The sequence below is a fragment of the Ambystoma mexicanum genome, chromosome 10, assembly GCF_040938575.1.
Source record: "Ambystoma mexicanum isolate Mex_15411 chromosome 10, UKY_AmexF1_1, whole genome shotgun sequence".
NCBI lineage: Eukaryota > Metazoa > Chordata > Amphibia > Caudata > Ambystomatidae > Ambystoma > Ambystoma mexicanum.
The window spans coordinates 445,465,820-445,490,124 of record NC_090932.1 but is presented as its reverse complement, the minus strand read 5'-3'; the positions used below and the strand labels follow the sequence as shown (position 1 = coordinate 445,490,124).

Below are 24,305 nucleotides of genomic sequence, written 5' to 3'. Positions count from 1 at the left end.
TTGCAGCCCGTGGAGATTTTGGAGGAAGCAGATGCAGCAGGTCTGTGTGGCTTCAAATTACTCTGGGGCTAATTAGCTGGAAGCCACCGTGCTGTACAAGAGGAAATGAGGGCTGCCATCTGCACACACTGCAAGGGCGAGTTCTTGAATGGGTTTAAATAAAAAGTATTGTTAGGGAATAAAATAGAAGAGATTAAATACTTAATTAACAACAAACACATTTTGAGAATAGGTTCTCTTCTGGGAAACACACTGGGCCATGTCTGCTCCAATTGTGCAGGAGTCGGGGAGGCCCCACAGCCAAGCTGCCCCTCGATCCGCAGCGCCAGTCTTCACATGACGTACCCACAGACAGACATTTAGGGACCAACATAATTAAGACTCACAGGTAAAGACTGGCACTAAAACCTAGAATGGGTTTGGAGTAGGCAGCAACCAGCCTGATATTCTTAACAATGCGGTGTCAATTTACAAAGGGAGAAAGCCCTGCTTGCTTGTGTTTCCATTTGCTGCCAAGATGGCGGCTATGTTAAATGATGCTGGAAGGCATTAACATTTCTGGGGTGGGCCCCCCATTCCTGATCCTACATGAGCCCATTGTCTTTCCCTCCGGGGAGACTTCTGGTTCTGTATTCATTAGTTAATAAGTCAGTTTAGCAGTAGACCCATATGAGGTTGCTAAATAAGGCCTTACGGGCCAACCTATGTAAGGGTCCACTCAATGGTTGAAAACATAGGAGGTGTCCACATAGGAGCTTACCAATTCATCTGAGCTAGTGTTCATTTGATGGGTGAAAGCATAACATATGGCAACATACATAGACGTTTCCTGACCTCCATATGTTAGGGTTCAGTTGACAGATGGAACCACAGGAGGTGGTCAAATAGGAGCTTCACAACCTATCTAAGTTAGGGTTCAGTTGACAGGTGGAACCATAGGAGGTGGACAAATAGGAGCTTCCCAACCTATCTAACTTAGGGTTTACTTAACAGTTAAATCCACAGTAGAAGGCCACATAGGAGTTTAGCAACCTATCTAAGATAAGGGTCAATCGACGGGTGAAACCATAAGAAGTTGTCACATAGAAGCTAGCAGAGAACGGATAATAGTTTTTGTTCACCTTAGTTTCATTAAATAAATGGGACTTACCCTGGAGGGTGCCATGTTAAGAGCTTACCAACGCCAGAGACGATATTATCTCCAGGTACCTCGGCGATACCACCTCATCTCCCTTTTGGTTACACCAACAAAACTCACCAATGAACAATAACTCCTATGACAGCTGGTGGGTGGTAAATCATCAGTTGTTGCCACACGCCACTATTGAAAATCATCCTGCTGGGCTGTTGCCACCTATGCCATCGCATATTACGGGACTACCTTAAGGCCCTGAATGGGGTGATCTAGTCGTCTACTGACTGAGGAATCCTTCCACCCACACGTCCACCCTCTCCAGGCTAGAGGCTTGCATCTGCTGTGGCATGTACTCAGCAGGAGAAGGGGTGTTCAGAAAGACAATGGGCCTCATTATTAGGCTGGCACTCCCGTAATGAAGGTGGCCCATACAGGAACGGCCCCCTTCATTACGAGCTTCCCATCGTGGGACCCGGATCGCATACCTGGTAAAACCAGGCGTGCTTTCCGGATCCCGCGAGGGGAAGAGGGAGGCAATAATGGGCCAGGTGTAATCTGCCGTTATTACCTCCCTCCCCATTCCCATTGAGCCCTATGGGGGCTCAAATGGGAATGGGGATGGGTTCCTGCAAGGAGGAATTAACGGGTCCCCCCTCCTATGTCGGAGTAACCCGGTAAGTCCCCATTGCAGGAACCCGGTAATGGAGCCTGGAACGGAGGCAGCCATGGAGCTTATAGCTCCATGGCTACCTCCATTCTCGTAATGAGGCCCAATGTGTTTCTGGCAAAAGATCGATTAGTTTATTCAGACCAATATCCCGTAACCCGTTTGACGTTTATTTGGGAGGGAGTATGGCTGTTCTTTCTAGTGCAAGAATAGCCAGTTCACTTTGAAGACCTTCCCGGCATTCAAGTGTATAAAGCTCAATTGGAGCAGCATTACCATATCATAGCACCCTATTAGTATCTTCACAGGCTGAGAACTATGGACATCAGTAAGTGCTTGTGTAGCTGGTAAATGAATTCCCAATTCCATTCCGGAGATGCTAATCAAGTCCTGTTTTTTGCATTCTGGGGCTTGTGGTCCTGGATTTATAATGTGAAAATAAAGGACAACACGCAAAGAAGCCTTGACGTTCCTTTACGATCTGAATGGAATCATTTTGGCACAAATTAAATGGCAATCTGAGTTGAATATATATATATATATATATATATATATATATATATATATTACACTGCCACAATAGTGGCAGTGTAGTTATGGTTAAGTTGCTGTTTCCATAGGAAGAGCACTTTTTGGGCGGCTTATAACTTCGCTCCCCCTGGACGAATCCTCACCAAACTTTGCAAAACAAGTATATGGCCCACTCTGAATTTCTTTGCAAAGTTTGGTGAGGATTCGTGCAGGGGGGGGAAAGTTATAAGGGGAGTCCCAAAATTTCTGTTTTTCCCCTAGACTGAATGGGAAAAAAAATTTGCTCGCGCCTACAGCCCAAACCGCTGGACGGATTTTCACCAAATTTGGACCAGGAGCAGCGGCTTGTTCCCGAAAGCGTGCTTTTGCAAATTTGGTGAAAATCCGTCCAGTAGTTTTTTTTAAAATGACCAAAAAGTAGGGCAAAGAAAATGAGTGATATCTGTGTTCGGTCCGCGGACGGACTTCCCTGTTCGGTCCGTGGACGGACTTCCGTGTTCGCTCTGCGGACAGGACGGTGATTGGGCCAGCAGCTTGCGTGATGTCTTTGGACATCTGACGTGCTCTCTCATTGGATGCGGTGAAAGCGTGCAGTGCGTCTGACTTCAGAGACGCCCGCCATCTTTCTTTCCCGCATGAGAGGCTTTGTCAGGTCAGCAGGAGCGTGTCTGTCTCCTGTTCCTCCCACCCCCGCTCATGCCCCGTGTCTGCCCCACCCCCCGCTCATGCCCCGTGTGTCCTTTCTGTCCCCTCCACCCCCGCTCATGCCCCGTGTGTCCTTCCTGTACCCCCACCCCCGCTCATGCTCCGTGTGTCCCCTGTTCCTCCAGTTTCCGCTCACGCCATCGCACACGGTGGCCAGCGGAGGGCCGAGGAGCGGGATCTGCCGCACAAACTCATGTCCGTGCGGCATGTCCATGTTTTTGTTTGTCCCCCCCACCCCCCGCTCATGCCCCGTGTGTCTCTCTCCCTCCCCCACCCCCCGCTCATGCCTCGTGTGTCTCTCTCCCTCCCCCCACCCCCCGCTCATGCCCCGTGTGTCTCTCTCCCTCCCCCCCACCCCCGCTCATGCCCCATGTGTCTCTCTCCCTCCTCCCCACCCCCGCTCATGCCCTGTGTGTTTCTCTCCCTCCTCCACACCCCCGCTCATGCCCTGTGTGTTTCTCTCCCTCCCCCCACCCCCGCTCATGCCCCGTGCGTGTCTCTCCCTCCCCCCTACCCCCGCTCATACCCCGTGTGTCTCTCTCTCTCTCCCCCCCACCCCCGCTCATGCCTCGTGTGTCTCTCTCCCTCCCCACAACCCCCGCTCATGCCTCGTGGGTCTCTCTCCCTCTCCCCACCCCCGCTCATGCCCCGTGTTTCTCTAGCCCTCCCACCCACCCCCACTCATGCCCCGTGTGTCTCTAGCCCTCCCACCCACCCCCCGATCAAGCCCCGTGTGTCTCTAGCCCTCCCCCCACCCCTGCTCATGCCCCGTGTGTATCTCTCCCTCCCCACCACCCCCTGCTCATGCCCCGTGTGTGTCTCTCCCACCCATCCCCCGCTCATGCCCCGTGTGTCTCTAGACCTCCCACCCACCCCCCGCTCATGCCCCGTGTGTCTCTCTCCCTCCCGCCCACCCCCCACTCATGCCTTGTGTGTCTCTCTCCCTCCCCACACCCCCCGCTCATGCCCCATGTGTCTCTCTCCCTCCCCCCACCCCCCGCTCATGCCCGTTTGTCTCTAGCCCTCCCACCCACCCCCCGCTCATGCCCCGTGTGTCTCTAGCCCTCCCACCCACCCCCTGCTCATGCCCCGTGTGCCTCTATCCCTCCCCCCACCCCCCGCTCATGCCCCGTGTGTCTCTATCCCTCCCGCCCACCCCCCGTTCATGCCCCATGTGTCTCTCTCCCTCCCCCCACCCCCCGCTCATGCCCGTGTGTCTCTAGCCCTCCCACCCACCCCCCGCTCATGCCCCGTGTGTCTCTAGCCCTCCCACCCACCCCCTGCTCATGCCCCGTGTGCCTCTATCCCTCCCCCCACCCCCCGCTCATGCCCCGTGTGCCTCTATCCCTCCCCCCACCCCCTGCTCATGCCCCGTGTGTCTCTATCCCTCCCGCCCACCCCCCGTTCATGCCCCGTGTGTCTCTATATCTCCCACCCCCCGCTCATGCCCCTATCCCTCCCACCCACCCCCCGCTCATGCCCCGTGTGTCTCTATCCCTCCCACCCACCCCCCGCTCATGCCCCGTGTGTCTCTATCCCTCCCACCCACCACCCGCTCATGCCCTGTGTATCTATCCTTCCCACCCACCCCCCGCTCATGCCCCTATCCCTCCCACCCACCCCCCTTCATTCCCGTGTGTCTCTAGCCCTCCCACCCACCCCCCACTCATGCCCCATTTGTCTCTATCCCTCCCACCCACCCCCCGCTCATGCCCTGTGTGTCTCTCTCCCTCCCACCTACCCCCCGCTCATGCCCCGTGTGTCTCTCCCCTCCCCCCCACCTCCCACTCATGCTCTGTGTGTCTCTATCCCTCCCGCCCACCCCCCGCTCATGCCCCGTGTGTCTCTATCCCTCCCACCCACCCCCCGCTCATGCCCCTAGCCCTCCCACCCACCCCCCGCTCATGCCCCGTGTGTCTCTATCCCTCCCACCCACCCCCCGCTCATGCCCCGTGTGTCTCTCTCCCTCCCACCCACCCTCTGCTCATGCCCCGTGTGTCTCTCCCCTCCCCCCCAGCCCCGCTCATGCCCCGTGTGTCTCTCCCCTCCCCCCACCCCCTGCTCACGCCCCGTGTGTCTCTATCCCTCCCACCCACCCCCCGCTCATGCCCCGTGTGTCTCTATACCTCCCACCCACCCCCCGCTCATGCCCCGTGTGTCTCTATCCCTCCCACCCACCCCCTGCTCATGCCCCGTGTGTCTCTATCCCTCACACCCACCCCCCGCTCATGCCCCGTGTGTCTTTATCCCTCCCACCCACCCCCCGCTCATGCCCCATGTGTCTCTGCCCTCCCCTCCAGCCCCTGCTCATGCCCCGTGTGTCTTTATCCCTCCCGCCCACCCCCCGCTCATGCCCCGTGTGTCTCTATCCCTCCCACCCACCCCCCGCTCATGCCCCGTGTGTCTGTATCCCTCCCACCCCCCGCTCATGCCCCGTGTGTCTGTATCCCTCCCACCCACCCCCCGCTCATGCCCCGTGTAACTGTATCCCTCCCAGCCACCCCCTGCTCATGCCCCGTGTGTCTCTCCCCGCCCCCCACCCCCTGCTCATGCCCCGTATGTCTCTATCCCTCCCACCCACCACCCGCTCATGCCCTGTGTATCTATCCTTCCCACCCACCCCCCGCTCATGCCCCTATCCCTCCCACCCACCCCCCTTCATTCCCGTGTGTCTCTAGCCCTCCCACCCACCCCCCGCTCATGCCCCATTTGTCTCTATCCCTCCCACCCACCCCCCGCTCATGCCCTGTGTGTCTCTCTCCCTCCCACCTACCCCCCGCTCATGCCCCATGTGTCTCTCCCCTCCCCCCACCTCCCACTCATGCTCTGTGTGTCTCTATCCCTCCCGCCCACCCCCCGCTCATGCCCCGTGTGTCTCTATCCCTCCCACCCACCCCCCGCTCATGCCCCTAGCCCTCCCACCCACCCCCCGCTCATGCCCCGTGTGTCTCTATCCCTCCCACCCACCCCCCGCTCATGCCCCGTGTGTCTCTCTCCCTCCCACCCACCCTCTGCTCATGCCCCGTGTGTCTCTCCCCTCCCCTCCAGCCCCGTGTGTCTCTCCCCTCCCCCCACCCCCTGCTCACGCCCCGTGTGTCTCTATCCCTCCCACCCACCCCCCGCTCATGCCCCGTGTGTCTCTATACCTCCCACCCAGCCCCCGCTCATGCCCCGTGTGTCTCTATCCCTCCCACCCACCCCCTGCTCATGCCCCGTGTGTCTCTATCCCTCACACCCACCCCCCGCTCATGCCCCGTGTGTCTTTATCCCTCCCACCCACCCCCCGCTCATGCCCCATGTGTCTCTCCCCTCCCCTCCAGCCCCTGCTCATGCCCCGTGTGTCTTTATCCCTCCCGCCCACCCCTCGCTCATGCCCCGTGTGTCTCTATCCCTCCCACCCACCCCCGCTCATGCCCCGTGTGTCTCTCCCCTCCCCCCACCCCCTGCTCACGCCCCGTGTGTCTCTATCCCTCCCACCCACCCCCCGCTCATGCCCCGTGTGTCTCTATACCTCCCACCCACCCCCCGCTCATGCCCCGTGTGTCTCTATCCCTCACACCCACCCCCCGCTCATGCCCCGTGTGTCTTTATCCCTCCCACCCACCCCCCGCTCATGCCCCATGTGTCTCTCCCCTCCCCTCCAGCCCCTGCTCATGCCCCGTGTGTCTTTATCCCTCCCGCCCACCCTCTGCTCATGCCCCGTGTGTCTCTCCCCTCCCCCCCAGCCCCGCTCATGCCCCGTGTGTCTCTCCCCTCCCCCCACCCCCTGCTCACGCCCCGTGTGTCTCTATCCCTCCCACCCACCCCCCGCTCATGCCCCGTGTGTCTCTATACCTCCCACCCACCCCCCGCTCATGCCCCGTGTGTCTCTATCCCTCCCACCCACCCCCTGCTCATGCCCCGTGTGTCTCTATCCCTCCCACCCACCCCCTGCTCATGCCCCGTGTGTCTCTATCCCTCACACCCACCCCCCGCTCATGCCCCGTGTGTCTTTATCCCTCCCACCCACCCCCCGCTCATGCCCCATGTGTCTCTCCCCTCCCCTCCAGCCCCTGCTCATGCCCCGTGTGTCTTTATCCCTCCCGCCCACCCCCCGCTCATGCCCCGTGTGTCTCTATCCCTCCCACCCACCCCCCGCTCATGCCCCGTGTGTCTGTATCCCTCCCACCCCCCGCTCATGCCCCGTGTGTCTGTATCCCTCCCACCCACCCCCCGCTCATGCCCCGTGTAACTGTATCCCTCCCAGCCACCCCCTGCTCATGCCCCGTGTGTCTCTCCCCGCCCCCCACCCCCTGCTCATGCCCCGTATGTCTCTATCCCTCCCACCCACCACCCGCTCATGCCCTGTGTATCTATCCTTCCCACCCACCCCCCGCTCATGCCCCTATCCCTCCCACCCACCCCCCTTCATTCCCGTGTGTCTCTAGCCCTCCCACCCACCCCCCGCTCATGCCCCATTTGTCTCTATCCCTCCCACCCACCCCCCGCTCATGCCCTGTGTGTCTCTCTCCCTCCCACCTACCCCCCGCTCATGCCCCATGTGTCTCTCCCCTCCCCCCACCTCCCACTCATGCTCTGTGTGTCTCTATCCCTCCCGCCCACCCCCCGCTCATGCCCCGTGTGTCTCTATCCCTCCCACCCACCCCCCGCTCATGCCCCTAGCCCTCCCACCCACCCCCCGCTCATGCCCCGTGTGTCTCTATCCCTCCCACCCACCCCCCGCTCATGCCCCGTGTGTCTCTCTCCCTCCCACCCACCCTCTGCTCATGCCCCGTGTGTCTCTCCCCTCCCCTCCAGCCCCGTGTGTCTCTCCCCTCCCCCCACCCCCTGCTCACGCCCCGTGTGTCTCTATCCCTCCCACCCACCCCCCGCTCATGCCCCGTGTGTCTCTATACCTCCCACCCAGCCCCCGCTCATGCCCCGTGTGTCTCTATCCCTCCCACCCACCCCCTGCTCATGCCCCGTGTGTCTCTATCCCTCACACCCACCCCCCGCTCATGCCCCGTGTGTCTTTATCCCTCCCACCCACCCCCCGCTCATGCCCCATGTGTCTCTCCCCTCCCCTCCAGCCCCTGCTCATGCCCCGTGTGTCTTTATCCCTCCCGCCCACCCCTCGCTCATGCCCCGTGTGTCTCTATCCCTCCCACCCACCCCCCGCTCATGCCCCGTGTGTCTGTATCCCTCCCACCCCCCGCTCATGCCCCGTGTGTCTGTATCCCTCCCACCCACCCCCCGCTCATGCCCCGTGTAACTGTATCCCTCCCAGCCACCCCCTGCTCATTCCCCCTTGTGTCTCTCCCCGCCCCCCACCCCCTGCTCATGCCCCGTATGTCTCTATCCCTCCCACCCACCCCCCGCTCATGCCCCGTGTGTCTCTATCCCTCCCACCCACCCCCCGCTCATGCCCCGTGTGTCTCCCTGCTGTTGCCCCCCACCCCCCGCTCATGCCCCGTGTCTCCCCTGTTCCACCTCACCCCCCGCTCATGCCGTGTCTCCCTCCTTTTCTCCCCCACCCCCGCTCATGCCCCATGTTTTCCCTGTTTCCTCCACCCCACGCTCATGCCCCGTGTCTCCCCTGTTCCCCCGACCCCACGCTCATGCCCTGTGTCTCCCCCGTTACCCCCCACCCCCAGCTCATGCCCCGTGCCTCCCTGCTGTTGCCCCCCACCCCCCTCTCATGCCCTGTGTCTCTCTCCTGTTCCCCCCACCCCCCGCTCATGCCCCGTGTCTCTCCGGTTACCCCCCACCCCCACTCATGCCCCGCGTCTCCCTGCTGTTGCCCCCCACCCCCCGCTCATGCCCCGTGTCTCTCTCCTATTACCCCCCACCCCCTATCATGCCCCGTGTCTCTCTCCTGTTGCCCCCCACCCCGGTCATGCCCTGTGTCTCCCTGCTGTTGCCCCCCACCCCCCACTCATGGCCCGTGTCTCTCTCCTGTTACCCCCCACCCCCCGGTCATACCCCGTGTCTCCCTGCTGTTACCCCCCACCCCCCGCTCATGCCCCGTGTCTCTCTCCTGTTCCCCCCACCCCCTGCTCATGCCCTGTGTGTCTCTCATGTTGCCCCCCACCCCTCGCTCATGCCCCGTGTCTCCCTGCTGTTGCCCCCTACCCCCCGTTCATGCCCCGTGTATCCCTCCTGTTGCCCCCGCTCATGCCCTGTGTCTGTCTCCTGTTACCCCCCTCCCGCTCTCATGCCCCGTGTCTCTCTCCTGTTACCCCCCACCCCCCTCTAATGCCTGTGTCTCTCTCCTGTTACCCCCATCCCCCTCTCATGCCCCGTGTCTCCCTGCTGTTGCCCCCCACCCCCGCTCATGCCCCGTGTCTCTCCCCTGTTACCCCCCGACCCCCGCTCATGCCCCGTGTCTCCCTGCTGTTGCCCTCCAACCCCCTCTCATGCCTCGTGTCTCTCTCCTGTTACCCCCCACCCCTCTCTCATGCCCCTTGTCTCTCTCCTGTTCCCCCCATCCCCCGGTCATGCCCCGTGTCTCCCTGCTGTTGCCCCCCGCTCATGCCCCTTGTCTCTCTCCTGTTACTCCCCACCCCCGCTCATGCCCTGTGTCTCCTTGCTGTTGCCCCCTCCCCCGCTCATGCCCCGTGTCTCTCTCCTGTTACCCCCCACCCCCATCTCATGCCCCGTGTCTCTCTCCTGTTGCCCCCCACCCCCCGGTCATGCCCCGTGTCTCCCTGCTGCTGCCCCCCACTCATGCCCCGTGTCTCTCTCCTATTACCCCCCACCCCCGGTCATGCCCTGTGTCTCCCTGCTGTTACCCCCCACCCCCTGGTAATGCCCGTGTCTCTCTCCTGTTCCCCCACCCCCCTCTCATGCCCCGTGTCTCCCTGCTGTTGCCCCTGCTCATGCCCCGTGTCTCCCTGCTGTTGCCCCCCACCCCTTCATGCCCCGTGTCTCTCTCCTGTTGCCCCCCACCCTCTGGTCATGCCCCGTGTCTCCCTGCTGTTGCCCCCGCTCATGGCCCGTGTCTCTCTCCTGTTACCCACACCCCCCAGTCATGCCCTGTGTCTCCCTGGTGTTGCCCCCCACCCCCCGCTCATGCCCCGTGTCTGTCTCCTGTTACCCCCCACTCCCCTCTCATGCCCCGTGTCTCTCTCCTGTTGCCCTCCACCCCCCCGGTCATGCCCCGTGTCTCCCAGCTGTTGCCCCCCACCCCCGCTCATGCCCCGTGTCTCCCTGCTGTTGCCCCCCACCCCCTGCTCATGCCCCACGTCTCTCTCTCCTGTTACCCCCCACCCCCCTCTCATGCTCCATGTCTCTCTCCTGTTTCCCCCCACCCCCTCTCATGCCCCATATCTATCTCCTGTTGCCCCCCACCCCCGATCATGCCCCATGTCTCCCTGCTGTTTCCCCTCCACCCCCCGCTCATGCCCCGTGTCTCTCTCCTGTTACCCCCACCCCCCTCTCATGCCCCGTGTCTCTCTCCTGTTACCCCCCACCCTCCTCTCATGCCCCGTGTCTCCCTCGTGTTCCCCCACCCCGCTCATGCCCCGTGTCTCCCTGCTGTTGCCCCCCACCCCCCGCTCATGCCCCGTGTCTCTCTCCTGTTCCCCCCCACCGCCCGCTCATGCCCTGTTGTGTTCTCTTTATACACCCTGCCTTCCCTTTCTATGGTGGCCATCTTGGTAAAAGATTTTCCTTCCTGCATATTATTTATTTGTATCCAACATATACATTATTTTTTATAGCATTACATTACATGATTGTGAAAATGCGTACCACACTTAAAACCATGTTTGAAAATAATCCGGAAGTGATGTAACACAGGAGGCAGGAAAGTTACTAGGATCACAGGTTCTTTGTATTTCAGCTGTAATTCCAAGGGTCAGCGCTCTACTCATGAGTGTGTGGTTGACCTTTATCATTTTTTCCATTGTTTAATTACTTCCTCATTTTCCCTTTGTTGCTCCCTCCTTTGTCTTTTCCAGTTCCATTTTTGTGCAACACACTTAAAAGTGTATGTGGTTTGTATCTAAGGATGTCATCAACTTCTCTCTGTGTGCATTAACCCATCATAGCTAAAGTCCCACCTTGGTAAAGGAAGCCGTCTACGCCAAAGTTCTACCCTTAGAAAGGAACCCGTTCTGCCAGAGTCCCACCCTTGGTAAGGTACCCCTCTCCACCCAAGTCCAACCCTGGGTAAGGTAGCTGTCTCCCCAAGAGTCCCACCCTTGATAAGGTAGCCCTCTCCACCCAAGTCCAACCCTGGGCAAGGTAGCGGTCTCTCCAAGAGTCCCACCATTGGTTAGGTACCCCTCTTTGTCCAAGTCCTACCCATGGTAAGGTAGCTGTCTCCCCAAGAGTCCCACCCTTGGTAAGGTAGCCTTCTTCACAAATGTCCTACCTGTGATAAGGTAGCCATCTCCTCCCAAGTCCAACCGTGGGTAAGGTAGCTGTCTCCACAAGAGTCCCACCCTTGGTAAGGTAGCCTTCTCCACCCAAGTCCTACCTATGGTAAGGTAGCCATCTCCTCTCAAGTCCAACCATGGGTAAGGTAGCTGTCTCCAAAAGAGTCCCAAACTTGGTAAGGTAACCCTCTCTGCTCAAGTCCCGCCCATGGTAAAGAAGCCATCTCCACCCAAATCCAACACTTGGTATCGTAGCAGGGTAGCTGTCTCTCCAAGAAACCCATTCTTAGTAAGGTAGCTGTCTCCCCAAATTTCCCACCCTTGGTAAGGTAGCTGTGTCCTCCAGTGTCTCACCTTTGGTATGTTAGCCGTCTCCCCAGAGTTCCACCCCTGGTAAGGAAAAAGTCTCCCCAGAGCTCCACCCTTGGTAATCTAGCCATCTCCTCCAGTGTCTTACTCTCGGTAAGGTAACCGTCACCCCAGAGTCAACCCTCGGAAAGGTAGCTGTCTCCCCAGATCTCTACTCTTGGTAAGGTAGCTGTCTGCTCCAGAGTCAACCCTTGGAAAGGTAGCTGTCTCCTCAGAGCCCCTCTCTTGCTAAGGTCACTGTCTCTCACGCAGTCTGACCCTTGATAAGATAGCGGTCTGCCCCAGAGTCCCACCCTTGCCTTTGCCTTGTACATCCCCACCAATCTGCTCTCTGACACCTGTTCTCACTTTCTTGTGGTTAACTCTTTCACTTGTTGTGCTCCTCCTCTCTCGGGCTTCCTGTCACGCTCATGCACACGCATACACCCCATCTCATTGTAGTCTTCAATGAGCGGGTTGGCTTTGCCACCACATCCTTTGCGTTTGTGTTGTCCTCCGCACAGAACATGCAAGAGATGATTAAACGCACTTTCAAGCGGTGTAGTGCATCCGTGACAGGAAGGCATAATTTGAAACTGTTTTGACTAACAATTCACTTCCCCATGCTTGGCTCAGGGGTGTAATTCTAGCTACACAGGCGAGTAATGGGAGTAGGAGGCCGAGGCCCCATATGGTATCCAGGAATATGATCCATGTGTCTTGAGTTAGGCCGTGATTTCCCGCATGAATGGATGAACTCTGCTTTTGATTACTTCTGCCTATTAACCCCAGCCTCGTCTTGCTTGTTTCTTTTAGTTACTCTGCTGGACTCCATGTCTGCCCTGGGCGACCTGGGCTGGGTCGCATATCCTTCAGAAGGGGTGAGTATTTCACCTATATACTATATTCTAGATTCACGCCTACGTGCACTCTTTTTCAGTGAGCTGACTCGCATATACACTAGTCTGGACTCACAATCTATGACTAAAGAAAATGAATGCACTATGACATCACTTACTTGGGTTTACGTTTTTTGTTGTGGATCCACTTCTGCTGGTTGTGCCAATCATGTCATTATCATCATTACATTACACATATTGCACCCTGAAATATTTGTATAGCAGCCTGTCGGGCAGCGTTTTAATTGTAGTGTAGTTTTGACATCACTTTTTAAAGACTAGCCCTGAGATGGGGACTTTACCACTCAGTAATGGCGAGCTCCAACTTGCAGATGTGAGCAAATCCACAGCGATAAGTCAAACCCAGCACCATAATCAAAGGATAAGGACCCCACCAAGGGATTATTGTTACTAGCACCTTGCATGTTGTGCAGCTGAATACTGTTATTTTTTTTAAGATGCAAAATGTTGAGGCACCACATTTTCTAAGATTAAAAAAACTACAGAAGAAAATGGCCACCACTGGAATGGGAGATGGGAACTACTCCGAGTCCCTTCTAGCTTTCCATGACAGTCATCGAAATAGCAACGTAGCAGACGCTGGTTGGCTGCAATAGAAAGTTACATTCAGAAGGGGGTGAAGGGGATTTTATGGCGTTGGGCTGTGTCAGCGAGTGTGTGAGTCGTGGGATTGATGAATAGGGACCACAAAGGTTTGAAAAGCGAAGAGAGGGCAGGAGGAGGAAAAATGGAAGCTTCAGAAACGCCCGCCACATTTTTGGTCTGGAAAGGTTGGCCGATACCATGCCTCACTTTTTCGAGCCCCATGATTGGCTGAGATGTCCGAGATCCCTTTCCAGGTGCTAATGACCTGCCATAAGAACAGCGTGTCACTCACTATACGCCTGTAATACAGTTTAGTTGTGATGTGAAAATGCCTGCTGATAGGACCTGCACAGAGGAGAAATCCAGTGGGTCCTTTAAAGCCTTGACCAGCTTTTCAAATTCCCCTTCTAAAATAACTTTCTAGGGTACTTGATACATCACTGTTTACGGCAGCAGGTGTGCTGCGCCTTGCTAGTTTTGTACAGCATGTTATCACACTTAAACAAGAACAAAACATGTAGGTTTTCTGCATTGTATTAAAGCAGTTATTTAAAAAATGTGGAATCACCATAAAAGCAGTTTCTATAATGATTACATTAGTGCACAACTGGACAATCTCCTGCATTAGAATAAACATTATGCCAAGTGTGCCATTGCAGTCTTTCCAGTATCAGTTGATGTATGTCAAGCGAATACCACCAGTGACAGTGCCTACAAATTACAGGGCAGATAGTCACCCTGCAAATCTGCCAAGAGGTAACGCATAGAAAATGGCCCCAAGTGTGTTAAGGATGTTTAGCTGTCCAGAAGGGAAGCCCAAACATTCGCCTTCATACAAGGGGAGCCACTTTAATCAACGGGAAAATAAATGTAAAATAGTGAAAAAGGGGGTGTTTGCCAGGGCTCAGTCCTGGCACTTATTTCTGAGCCCCGGCACTTATTGTCTCAGACTCCATTGAATTATGATATGGTGTTTTGGCAACTTTATTCATTTCACCAAGACGCACCTATAAAACCCAGAGCAAAATGTTAACCAGGATTGTGTTTGAAGACACACACAAACATTTGACTAGAAGCAAGACACAACACGTATATCATTGGAATGTGTAAATCGAACATCTGCCAGAGTTAGTACATCCATCAGCCTCAATGAGCCAATGAGAGTTGCCGCTTTAACCCCACACATATTGACACTGAGGCGAGTAGCCGTGGATGGTGGCAACAGTGAGCAGGAAGCTGCCCGTCCCGATGTGTCATGGGTGTGCTAGAAAATATTTGAGCCCTGGCACTTTTTTTTCACAAATAGAGCACTGGAAGTGAGCAATGGTAAACTATGAAAACGTGCTGTCCAGAAACGAAAGGCTGCACATGTGTTAGCCTTTTTGCATAGCACTGATTTAGCATTTATTCTTCATGTGTATGCTTGGAGATATCTTTCCTGGAAGGAAGTATACAAGGGGGTAGAACGTGGACATGAAGTTTCATCGTGTATTTTATAAGGAACAATCAAAACCTGCTGGCCTAGTGTATATGAAAAGAATCTCATAAACAACAAAAGTGATGGATGGAAAGCTTTGAATAAATCATAACCACTGATAATTTCAATCAGCAGGGTTGTATTGTCTAACTCCAGGCCTCGAGGGCTGGATCCATGCTGGGTTTTCAGGATAACCCTCATTAGTATTCATGAGATAGATTTACACACAATGACTCTAAATGAATGCACTTTCTTTATCATGAATATTAATGAGGGATATCCTTAAAACCTGTCAGGATTTCGGCCCTCGAGGCCAGAGTTGGACAACTCATCTCTCCAACCACATTAGGAGACGGCCTTATGCAGATCAGTGTTAGTCCTGCCACCAATGGGAGCAGGGCATCCCTGTGACGTATCAACTTCCAAGGCACCAGTGGTCCTGGGATTAATATCGGTTTCTAAACCATCAATCAGCCCCACACGTCTAGTATACCAGAAGGGATCCAAACAGATTGGCAGCACAAGCAAATTATAAAGCTCCTTGTGCAATTTTGGTAATGTGGACAAAACGGCAGGCTCATATCCGCAAGGTCGTGGATCGATGGGTAGTTGCAACACAGCAAAAATAACAAATATTACCCAATGATAAAAGGGACTGTCCAGTCAAGGTTGTATAAAAATATCTACTTTATTACTATCCAACAGACAGTTCTAGCACACTAAAAAATACAACCAACCCTGTAAAGGAATTCGAGGACAGACAGTTTCATAGAAGGAAAAGGGATGCAGTCTGGATCCTGAGAAGAGGGTAGTCAGTAAGCTAATTAATCGCAATAGTTCAAGGATACTTGGTTTCAACACAAAGAGAGCCATGGGTCATAAAATGTCACTAGGGGTCTTCGGAGAAAGACCAGGAGGACAGAACCTCAATGTAACTTGTGCTTGTAGAAGTTCTTGGTACTCGACAATGTAGAGTCGGTTTCAGGACACTTTGCAGCTCCTTTGACAGAGTTCAAGACGGGAGACAGCTGCGGATTTCAGGCCGATGGCAATTCGACTAGCGAGGGTGGACGGACAGCTGCAGGCAGGCCTACATGGTGGCTCAGGGTCAGGAATCGTTGTCTCTGTGCTGTTTGGCGGGTCTGAAGCACTGAAGGAGGCACTTCAGACGAAGTTGGCGACCGCAGTGTGACAACAGTCAGCGGTGCAGTCTGTTGCAGCTCGAGGGGCTCGGCTGGCTTGAAAATATCCTTTAAGGCAGATGCTGGTTGATGCCTTTGATGCACTCCTCCTAGCTTCTTCGCTGGGCTCATGTCTTTCTTTAAGGTGGACGGCCCAAAGCTGAAGAGAGTGTTGCAGGCAACGGCCTTGCCTTAGTTTTGCTCAAAGATTCTGTGGCATTTCCTACCTAGGAAACTTGTTGCAGAGCTTAACAGGCATGGTATGTGCTGGCTGGGTACCGGTTCTGGAGCTGCGGGAGGGTCGTCTGGATTCAGTATTGCCCGCTGTTCCCTGGGAGATGATTAGTGGAAGGATCTTGCTTCCCTCTTTGGAAATCCTGACCTTCCTTCACTGGATAGAATCTGTAAGGCAGATTGTACCTTCAGCCAGGGTCCAAATGAGCTCTTCTTGTGACTCCTTGCAACAATTTCAGATGATTTGCCCAAAAGAAGGATTCGGCCCTCTTTTAAAGCCAAATGGGCCACAGTGATTAGTGTAGGCTAAGCCTATCTTAATGAACCAATCCTGGGTCATCACCAACAATCTCCTGTACGCACGAGGTCATAACCAGAGTGCTTTGCAACAGAAAAGGTAAAGGGGTGAAATCATGTAATACTAATACCCACCCATCTTCCTGTCTGTTGTGGATCAAACATTTTCTCTGGCTAATTGAGCTCTCTGTGATTCCTGATTAAAGTGTCAGGTCTCCTTTGAAACCGCAGCGAGAACAGACTTTAGGTCAACGCCAAAACATATACTCATACCTTCTGAATTGGGTCCCCCTGTGGGGGTGATTTCTGTAAATGCATTGTCCCAGACATGACAGGGCAATGCCCTTGATACTGAGGGGCGGGAGCTGGTTTCAGGTTGACACAGTGCATATCAAAGGTTGTTGGGGTTATCCTGTCCTTTGATAGTCCTGCGACCAGGCCTCCAGTGGGCCTGTTTGAATTAACTCTGATTTGTATGGAGGCAGCCACCAATAGCTAACAAAATAAAGGGCAGATCATTGGAGCCTTTGTTAGTTAATTAGGCTGGCCATGACAGGAGGACGGTTTTGCCTTCCCCCCCATCTGAGATGCCTTGATGTACTCTTGGCTGTCATATTCCATCTAAATATGACAGGGAGACAGGTTGTGTCCAGCCAGAGTACACAGGTCTATGTGTATGTTGTGCGGTGAACACAGGAAAACTTGTGCAGATCAGCCCCACATATTTTCCAGGGTTGATCTACCATCATTCAATTTCATTTAAAATTTCACAAAAACTCAGCTGAGCGCAATACCACCGTTTGAATGGTCGAATTACTCACAGCCTTAAATGAAAGGCTTTGTGCCCTCGGCATGTCAAAGCGAGCATGCCCAGATGTATGGTACAACCTTATTGGACCTCAGCAGTGTGGTGCACTTTAATTCCCTGAGAATAGCAAGAAAAGCACATACATCTCCCCATACCCATTCCAAAGTAAGGGACTAATTAGTAGTATGATTGTATCAGTAAATATGTGTATTGCTTTAGACACTACTTCATTTTACAAGACCACCTAATCACGAGTTTGGATTTCATGGGATATTCAAAGCACAGGTTATATGAAAATTACTATTTGGGTTAAATGTGTTTTTTTACCCCCTGCATTACATTGTATGCACCACATGCAGTAAATATTCCATGTGATCCCAACTGATATTTAGACAGCATTTTAAGACCATGAGAACAATTCTACACAATGTTACTTTTACTACAATTTTCATAATGTGGCCTGTTGGGAGGACCTCTATAAACAGCAACACGCATTGGGAAAGTGAACAGTTCCCGGTTTTGAAAAGCATGGAAAAAAGGATTTTGCAAGCACTGTCCTAATGGTACTCCTATCTGGATATGCAATGGCAACACCTGACAATTGATTTTATCACTTTGGCATATTATGCCAGTGGCAGGCAAATGCCTATACAATAACCCCAACCGTTGGCTTTTCCAATGCTTGTTTTCAACAGGAATATAGTGCAAGAAACAGATGCAAGGACATACATATTTCATATAAACCATTTTCAGGACACAAGTAGCAGGTTTTCAGCTTCAGTTAAGCAATTAGCTTTCAAAAGACCGCCGGAAATTACACTGGCAAGCCCTTAGAAGCACATGAGCTAGCTCAAAGGGAACACAGGGTGTTTGGGTGTGGAGGGGCAGATAGTGGTTCAGAATAGCCTTTGGGAATGGCATGGCCATGGGTGTTCAATGAGTGGGTATATTGACAAACAACCACAGGCTGTGTGTTTCTCCTTCAATCCCATTTTCCCCCAGCCGTTCACTAAACATGACAACATCTCAGCTTGTAGGCAACATTTACAGTGCTATCTGAAATCTGTCAAAATTAAGGGCCTAATTCACAGAAGTGTTTTATAATGGCAAAAACGCATTTGTCAATGTTCTGTGAGTTAGGCCCTACAAATGCTAAACAGAGAACTTTGAAATCAATAAAAAAAAACCTCTGCCAACAGGTCTTATCTTTAATGGAATTCTAGTTTGTTTGACATTTTGCACCATTAGAGAAGGGGACCAGCCATTTGCAAATCAGTCTTGGACATGCCGCTAGTAGAATCAGCCCAGCACTAGCTAAGATGTCAGGTCACAACTGAACAGGAAGACCAGCAAAAGTGTTTGTCTTGCCAAAAATTAAAGAGCGCCAGGTCGCTATATTATTTCATAATATTTTTCATAATATTGATTTCAAATTGATTGTTCATGTTTAAAATAGAGAGATGCATTGTATAGCGGAAGTATGGTAGCTAAGTGTTTAGCAAGGTAGGAGAAAGGGAGGAGGGGGAAATTAAGGTTATTCATGTATTGTAATATATGATGCAAACCTATTGTCAAAGGGTGCTGGAAGCCATCTTTGAGGTCAGTGATCGTGTAAATGTAAATTACTCCTATCACCCACATTTTCAACCTATGACTTTTCAGATGTTTTTCAAAGATATCCGTGAACATTTTGAGGAAACAAAAACGAATGAAGGAATGACCTAATAACTTTTAGCTTTTCTAACTTTTTTAACAAATTCGGTAATTTCTCCGTTTTTTTTATTTATTTTTTGCATTTGTTTTATCTACGGATTCGGTTATTCAACTATAACTCCCATAATACTTAACTATTAAATATGGTCCTTAAAAAAAATCGTACATTATTTGATTAAAAAAAAAGACTTGATTACTGTGCCTTATATTGCAGTTTTGTGCAGAGACAAACCTGTGATGTTGACAAAAGAATCCCACTGTTGGCCTTTCAAATGTTAAACATATTGAACCTAAGGGCAACTAGTCTGTTTCCCTTGGAGAAGATGTCAACATACTGGGGTCCCATGAAGCGCGAAAGGTGATTAGTGTTTACTGAAAGTATATGTTTTTTTTAAGGAAACAGATAGAAGTAAAACACATCCCTTCACCAAAAGTAGCAAAATAGCCCAGCGCAGTGCTTAAAATGAGTCTATTGGAATTGGAAATATTCTGTGTTAAGGATACAGAGTCTGGATTCAGGGGCAATAATTGAAATGCAGGTTACTCCACATGAATAATGTGTGTATCCAAGAGTATTCTGGTAAAAAGCAAAGGACCGTTCCACTCTGTAAAAACAGTTATAGGGATAAATCGGGCTGAACTTAAGTGTTTCTGCATGCAGGCGACTGGGCGTGGCCTGCTTTACTGTTATTGAGTTCCCAAGGTGTGCCCTCCGATTCATATTACAAATTGACACAAGGCTAGGGACTTAGGGCCTGGTGCATGGAACGTTTAGCGCGGTGTAAAGTGACTTTGCACTTTGCACTGACTTTGCACTGGTGTAAAGTCACTTTGCACTGCAAAAAAACACTTTGCACCGCTCTGTGAGTTAGGGTGTTTGTTGGTAGTGCAAATTCACTTTGCACCAGTGCATAGTCACTTTGCACTGCTCTATCAATTCCATGAATCAGGCCCTTAATTGATTGTGTGAGATATTGCATGAGCCATTGCTAGGAAGCTCTTTCACGGAAGCCTCACCGTGCCCGATGCACATGGCCAACACTGTTTCAAAGGTGAATTCTGTCCTCATTAAACATCTTGGCACCTGATCGCTTCTAAGCTTCTTGCCCATGTTTATCTCCGCCCTTCACCCCGAGCTGCTCTACATCTGTCTTTAATCCTTTCCTCCATGACCTTTCCCTTCCATCCTTTTCCCGCATCACCTCTACTTCATCTGGCTCACCTTACACCTGCCCCCATGCCTAGCCTGCACTTCCTCTGACCTGCAGCCTCACCTGGATTGCCCCTGCCCATCATCTTCTCCCACACCACCTCTGCTACATCTCTAACCTGCAGCCTCACCTGGATTACCCCTGGCCTTCATCTTCTCCCACACCACCTCTGCTTTATCTCTGACACGCAGTCTCACCTGGATTACCCCTGGCCTTCATCTTCAACATCACCTCTGCTTCATCTCTGACCTGCAGCTCACCTTGCTTTGCCCGCACCACTAGCCTGCACTTCCTCTGACCAGCAGCCTCCCCTAGATTACCCCTGTCCTTCATCTTCTCCCACATCACCTTGGCTTCATCTGGCCCACCTTGCTTTTCCCTGCACCCCTAGCCTGCACCTCCTCTGACCTGCAGCCTCCCCTGGATCACCACTGCCCTTCATCTTCGTCCACATCACCTCTGCTTCATCTCTGACCTGCAGCCTCACCTCCATTTTCTCCTGCCCTTCATATTCTCCCACATCACCTCTGCTTCATCTCTGACCTGCAGCCTCACCTGCATTTTCTCCTGCCCTTCATATACTCCCATATCACCTCTGCTTCATCTCTGACCTGCAGCCTCACCTGCATTTTCCCCTGGCCTTCATCTTCTCCCACATCACCTCTGCTTCATCTCTGATCTGCAGCCTCACCTGTATTTTCCCCTGCCCTTCATCTTCTCCCACATCACCTCTGCTTCATCTCTGACCTGCAGCCTCACCTGGATTATCCCTGGCCTTCACCTCCCACATCACCTCTGCTTCATCTCTGATCTGCAGCCTCACCTGGATTATCCATGGCCTTCACCTCCCACATCACCTCTGCTTCATCTCTGATCTGCAGCCTCACCTGGATTATCCCTGGCCTTCATCTCCCACATCACCTCTGCTTCATCTCTGACCTGCAGCCTTCCCTGGATTACCCCTGGCCTTCATCTTCTCCCAAATCACCTCTGCTTCATCTGGCTCACCTTACACCTGCCCGCCTCCCTAGCCGGCACTTCCTCTGCTCTACATCGTGATCTGCGTTACCCATGTCCCCCATTCTTTCCCTGGTCACATCTGACATTCCATGATGGGCAGCTTTGGACCCTAACCTGCGCTCTTACTTGACCTCTTCATCTAGCCTTTCCTTCTGCGCACCATCCTAACCTGTATTACGTCTCTTCAGTCTGACTGCACCATCTTAGCCCCCCCTCATGGCCTGCATCCCCTATTCCCATCCCCTGCTCTGCACCATGAATGGCCTCAACCCTTCCTTGGCCCACATTACCATTGGCATTTTCCTTTACCAGATCTCTCCCCTGAACCTTGAGCAGGTTTGACTCTACACTCCATCGCTGTCTGCATCACACCAGTCACCCATTTAGTCTTTGTAACTTCTGTGCTTCGTAAGGCATGCATTACTTCAGTCTGACAATCCACTCTGCAGTGTCTCTGCCCTCCACCCAGGCTCACTTTGTTTTCTTTCCAGTGTTGCTGCTCTCATCCATACTGGCATGTATTCCTCTCCACATGCCACTCTGCCAGTTTTGCTGTACCTGTAAGCTGGCCTGCATTGCCCCCCGCCATCCATGTTAGCATGTATCCCTCTCCCCATGACTCCCTGCATCATCTCTACTCTGTCTTGGTCAAGCAGTTCGGTGGCCTATTCCACCAGCTACATTCTTTTGTGCATAGAGCATTTCACTTTGACGGTATTCACATATGATATGATATGATAGTTTATTTATATGGCGCCTATCCACAATGTGTTTCAAAGCGCTTCAAGGCAAGGGAGGGAACAAGGGAAAATACAACCACATTCGTACAGGCCATGAACAGTAAGGATGTGAAAGTAACTATCGTACTCGGCCTGATGACATTTCAGATAGTGCAAGAGCTAAGACATTGATAAGGAAGGGAGAAGGAGAGTGGGAAGGAAATGGAAACAGACAGGCGACTACCGTACTAGGCCTGACGACATTTCTGGTAGAGCCGGAGAAAACGAAAGGTGAGGGAGAGGGTTGCAGAAAGGGAGGGGAGGAACAAAACAAGCGACTATCGTACTAGGCCTGACGACATTTTAGATAGTGCTGGAGCGGGGTGGGGAGGAAAAAAACATGAATGGGAGGTTGGAGGAAATGGACGAGGTTGCTATCATATTAGGTCCAGGGAGAATTCTGATAGAGTAAGTAAGTGCATAGAAGAAAGTAAAGGGAGGAGATAGGAAAAGGGTGGGCTGGGCTTGCTAAGTGGTGAAAAAGAGCGGCAAGCAGGAAGGCACCAGGTGGGCGGAGCTTGCTAAGCTTCATCTAGCCTGGTGGCAATGCAACACAATGTAAACTTCCGCCAACCAGTTCACACTGTTATTAACACACTCATCTCATGGATAATAGCCGTCGCTCCTTGGCAACGCAAGTAATAAATAAAGACCCATGCAGGATTTTAAGAGTCAGTGTAGCATTCTACTTGTCAGGGGTTCCTGACACCCATTTTCATATTTAGTAATGGTTAGGCAGGAACAGGGGCTTTGCTAGGGGGGGCTAAGGGGGCTATAGCCCCTGATCTTTTGCTTGTAGACCCAGATAGAATCTCAGGAGCTACAGCCAAAAGACTAGCTAGCCCCCAGTCCCAACAATTCTGCCATCAGCGTAGCCCCGGGTGTTTTCCAGACCTAGCAACTCCCCTGGGCAGGAAGCACGTCATCTGTGTTTCCTGCTAGTGAGTCAGTTCGGTATACGCAGTAAAATAAAGAAGACGTATCCATTACCGTGAATCCTGCCTCATTATTTCTGTGGCATGTAGAGGCTGCAAGTCCCAGAGCGGGACGCCTCAATACATAAGTGGCGACAAGGATGACAATGGGTCTGTTTATGGTCTGGGACACGTTAAGGAGAGCTGCCCCCTGCCGTGCACTGACACATTAATAACACATTCGGGTCAGCGCTGTCTGGCCGCAGTACCGCGGGTGTTCTTGCTGTCGCTCGCTCTCTCTCTCTCTCTCTTTGCGCATCCGATGCAGGGAACATCTTGCCTGGCCAGGGAGTGCCCAGCAGGATACAGAGGCGTGTGTTTGCTCGGCAGGCCCCACAGCAGGCCAATTAAAAGTGACAACACCCTGAAGGCCCACCAGCAGTGCATGGGCTGGGATTGCATGAAACTGTGCCTTGAAGGTTGCAGGATTCAACACATGGTGGTGGCTGCGCCTTTCTTCTCTATAAAGGGCACCACCAGAAGGCTGTCGCTTCACCCTGTCGTATGAGGGGTGGCAGTGGCTATTTTTAAGGTGGTACAGGCCAGTACCAGGTGAGGAGCCACCCAGAAAATGGAGGCAGAGGAGCCCTCTGCGTCCACACTGGTCACCCCCTCTATTTACTCTCCGATTGGGCCCACCCATCATGAACCACAGCAGGAGAGTGCCCAGCTACAAGTCCTAAAACTGATACAAGCAGTCTGGGGCCCAGGTGGGCTAGATCGTTGTTGGAATTTTACCTATATGTAGATGACCTGGTGGTGCAAGACCAATGACGACTGTGAGGTCTCCTGATGCACATGTTGAGGCCCAAGGTGAGCTACATGGTTTATGAGCTGCTGCCCCAGACCACTGTCTCCTACACAGACGCCCCAGATGCCCTGAAGGCGTTCTCCGCCCGCATCGAAACAATGACTATGAGAGGCATGTTTTCCACATGACCACGCAGGAAAAAGGCAAAACCTTGTATTTACTCATCATGAGACTAAGGGAGAAGGTGAAATCCTGAGATTTTGACAATTACTCCACCGACGAGGCTCTCAGGTCTGAAGTGATTGCCGGCTGCGAGTCCCCAGACTTTCACAAGAAACTACTCAGAATAGGAGATCCATAGAGGAAATTCTCATGTTGGCAAGGGCCAACATGGCCATCGACAGACAGGCCGAATCCATGGGCAAGATCACAATCTGTCACGCAGCCACGGATCCGTTGTTTCAGATACATGCAACCAACAAAGCAGGCAAGAAGGACATGCTGCAATGCTACAAGTGCAGGTACAATTTCCCTCATTATGGGATGTGACCAGCTATGGGCCATCAATGTGATGCCTGCAGTGAAAACATTTCAAGTCCATATGCAAAG

General features: G+C 52.9%; 1 protein-coding gene across 3 annotated transcripts in view; it reads left to right on the top strand.

Annotated features, from left to right (window-relative positions):
* LOC138491479 (ephrin type-A receptor 3-like) overlaps nucleotides 1–24,305 on the top strand; it is a 642,080-nt gene that overhangs the window by 111,062 nt on the left and 506,713 nt on the right. For all 3 annotated transcript variants that reach the window (XM_069617996.1, XM_069617995.1, XM_069617997.1), the window contains exon 2: nucleotides 12,563–12,627. In XM_069617996.1, coding sequence (XP_069474097.1) covers nucleotides 12,563–12,627 — 65 coding nt within the window. The remainder of the gene's footprint in view (nucleotides 1–12,562; nucleotides 12,628–24,305) is intronic.